This window comes from Dipteris shenzhenensis, chromosome 29, assembly GCF_047967505.1.
Source record: "Dipteris shenzhenensis isolate YYH24624 ecotype China chromosome 29, Dip_SZ_1.0, whole genome shotgun sequence".
Taxonomy (NCBI): domain Eukaryota; kingdom Viridiplantae; phylum Streptophyta; class Polypodiopsida; order Gleicheniales; family Dipteridaceae; genus Dipteris; species Dipteris shenzhenensis.
Genome location: NC_141624.1, coordinates 8,111,980 through 8,113,665, shown reverse-complemented (window position 1 = coordinate 8,113,665; position 1,686 = coordinate 8,111,980). Strand labels below are relative to the sequence as shown.

General features: G+C 44.1%; 1 protein-coding gene across 2 annotated transcripts; it reads right to left on the bottom strand.

Annotated features, from left to right (window-relative positions):
- Nucleotides 1–449: 449 nt before the first annotated feature.
- On the bottom strand, nucleotides 450–1,442 carry LOC147882387 (large ribosomal subunit protein P1y-like). 2 transcript variants are annotated; one of them, XR_015543870.1, is made up of 5 exons: nucleotides 1,261–1,441; nucleotides 1,060–1,183; nucleotides 885–976; nucleotides 665–788; nucleotides 450–628 (listed from the first exon to the last, which is right to left on the bottom strand). XR_015543870.1 is itself a non-coding variant. In XM_087400630.1 (4 exons), exons 1-4 carry the CDS (start codon nucleotides 1,327–1,329, stop codon nucleotides 735–737), a joined length of 339 nt encoding a protein of 112 aa, XP_087256756.1. In that variant the 5' UTR covers nucleotides 1,330–1,442; the 3' UTR covers nucleotides 450–734. The 2 variants fall into 2 exon arrangements, 1 of the variants encoding a protein (XP_087256756.1); XM_087400630.1 differs by having other exon boundaries at nucleotides 450–788; nucleotides 1,261–1,442.
- Nucleotides 1,443–1,686: the final 244 nt, after the last annotated feature.

Below are 1,686 nucleotides of genomic sequence, written 5' to 3'. Positions count from 1 at the left end.
CCAACATAGAGTTACTCACAAGTGACATTTCCATAAATTGACATTTTGCATTCAATGGAGCTCTTACAATTGAATCTTCAGTTGAAACTGGATTTCAGTCGTAGAATTGCTACAAAGATATTTAAGAGAACCTGAGAGCAAAATAGACTCCTACAGAATTAACACAGGTTGGAATCTGCAGCTTATGGATAAGACAATTTTATCAATTCGCATTTCACCAAGATCTTAATATATTTAGAGAGAATCTGAGAGTAAAATAGACTCCTGCAGATTTACCACAGATTGGAATTTGCAGCTTATGGATAAGACAATTTTATCAATCCGCATTTCACCAAGATCTTAATATCTTGACCACACTACATCAGAATATCAAACATATCTCAGATCAACTAAAGCTTATTCGAGTAACGTGTAAATCCAAGTTTCTGTACGAATGAACGCATAGGATCTGGACAACGAGTCATAATAATTAACGTCTTCCCCTGGCCAAGAGAAAAGGGAATGTTCCGACAAAACCTATACATTGGTCTTTACGTGCTCCTGATAACGCACATCTTGAAGAGAGAACAGGAAGTGCAGTGAAACCGATGACGAGGATGTCAGAAGCAAGAAACTCAAACTATCCGTATTGCTCCCATCCTACCACTCATACTGAGTAGGAATAAGGCGACAGAAACAATGGGCTCCATCTAGTCGAACAAGCTGAATAAGGTGACAGAAACCATGGGCTCCGTCTAGTCGAACAAGCTGAATCCCATGTCCTCGTCACTTTCTTCCTTTGGCTCTTCCTGCAAAGGGAGAGAAACAGCAATAGCACAATAAGGAAGTCTCCGTAAAGAAAGAGACTATAACTCAGACAAAAATACAGGTCGACCAGGCTTTACCTTTTTCTCTTCAACGGGAGGAGGCGGTGCAGCAGCCGCAGCACCAGAAGGAGCAGCACCTCCGCCGACAGCAACAGCAGCTCCGCCACCACCTGCGATCAAGAAAGTAAGGGACCAAATCCCTAGCTCTGAAGCAAATGTCCTTCGCGTAAGGCATGACCAACGATATACTCACCGGAACCGACGTTGGTGATGAGGTCTTCAACACTGCGCTTCTCGAGGAGCTTGGCGAACAAACCAGGCCAGTAGGATTCAATCTGGACGCCGGCGGCCTTGACGAGGGTGGCAATTTTCTCAGCCTGGGAGGGGGGAAAGGAGTGAGAACCGATTGAAATGCAGCAAAAAAGATGATACTAGGATGGGATGAGAGGCAAACCGTGATGGGGATACCGTCGTCGAAGAGGATGAGAGAAGCGTAGGTGCAGGCGAGCTCGCTGATCGACATGGCGAAGGCTGTGCGAGTGCCAAGCTTTGCGAAGATGTAGGCAGCTCACAAAACCCTAGCTTCCAATGTCTCTGTGTAGAAAAACCACCTCTTTTTGGAAGAGAAGGTTTTGCACCAGCAATTTCGTTTTTGAAAATTCAATACATTTATTTCAATTTCATCCGAAATTAAATGCCTCTTTTTTTTGGTGGAGATTATAAAATGCTCATTGATATTCAAGTGCTTTGTAATTTTGTCCTCATCCAATGGTGCTTGCTATTTTTGTCCCCATTCTTTTCTCCCCCTTTCTCTCCCTCTCTCCTTCTTCTTCTTCTTCTTCTTGTTCTCTCTCTCTCCCTCCCGGGCCACCCTCATTTC

What these genes read in the sequence shown, in the direction of transcription:
- LOC147882387 (XM_087400630.1), bottom strand. Translation starts at nt 1,329, where the DNA reads ATGTCGATCAGCGAGCTCGCCTGCACCTACGCTTCTCTCATCCTCTTC. An exon ending in ACGACGGTATCCCCATCACG is followed by an intron (nt 1,184 to 1,260) that starts GTTTGCCTCTCA and finishes CCCCCCTCCCAG; the next exon opens with GCTGAGAAAATTGCCACCCT. An exon ending in CATCACCAACGTCGGTTCCG is followed by an intron (nt 977 to 1,059) that starts GTGAGTATATCG and finishes TCTTGATCGCAG; the next exon opens with GTGGTGGCGGAGCTGCTGTT.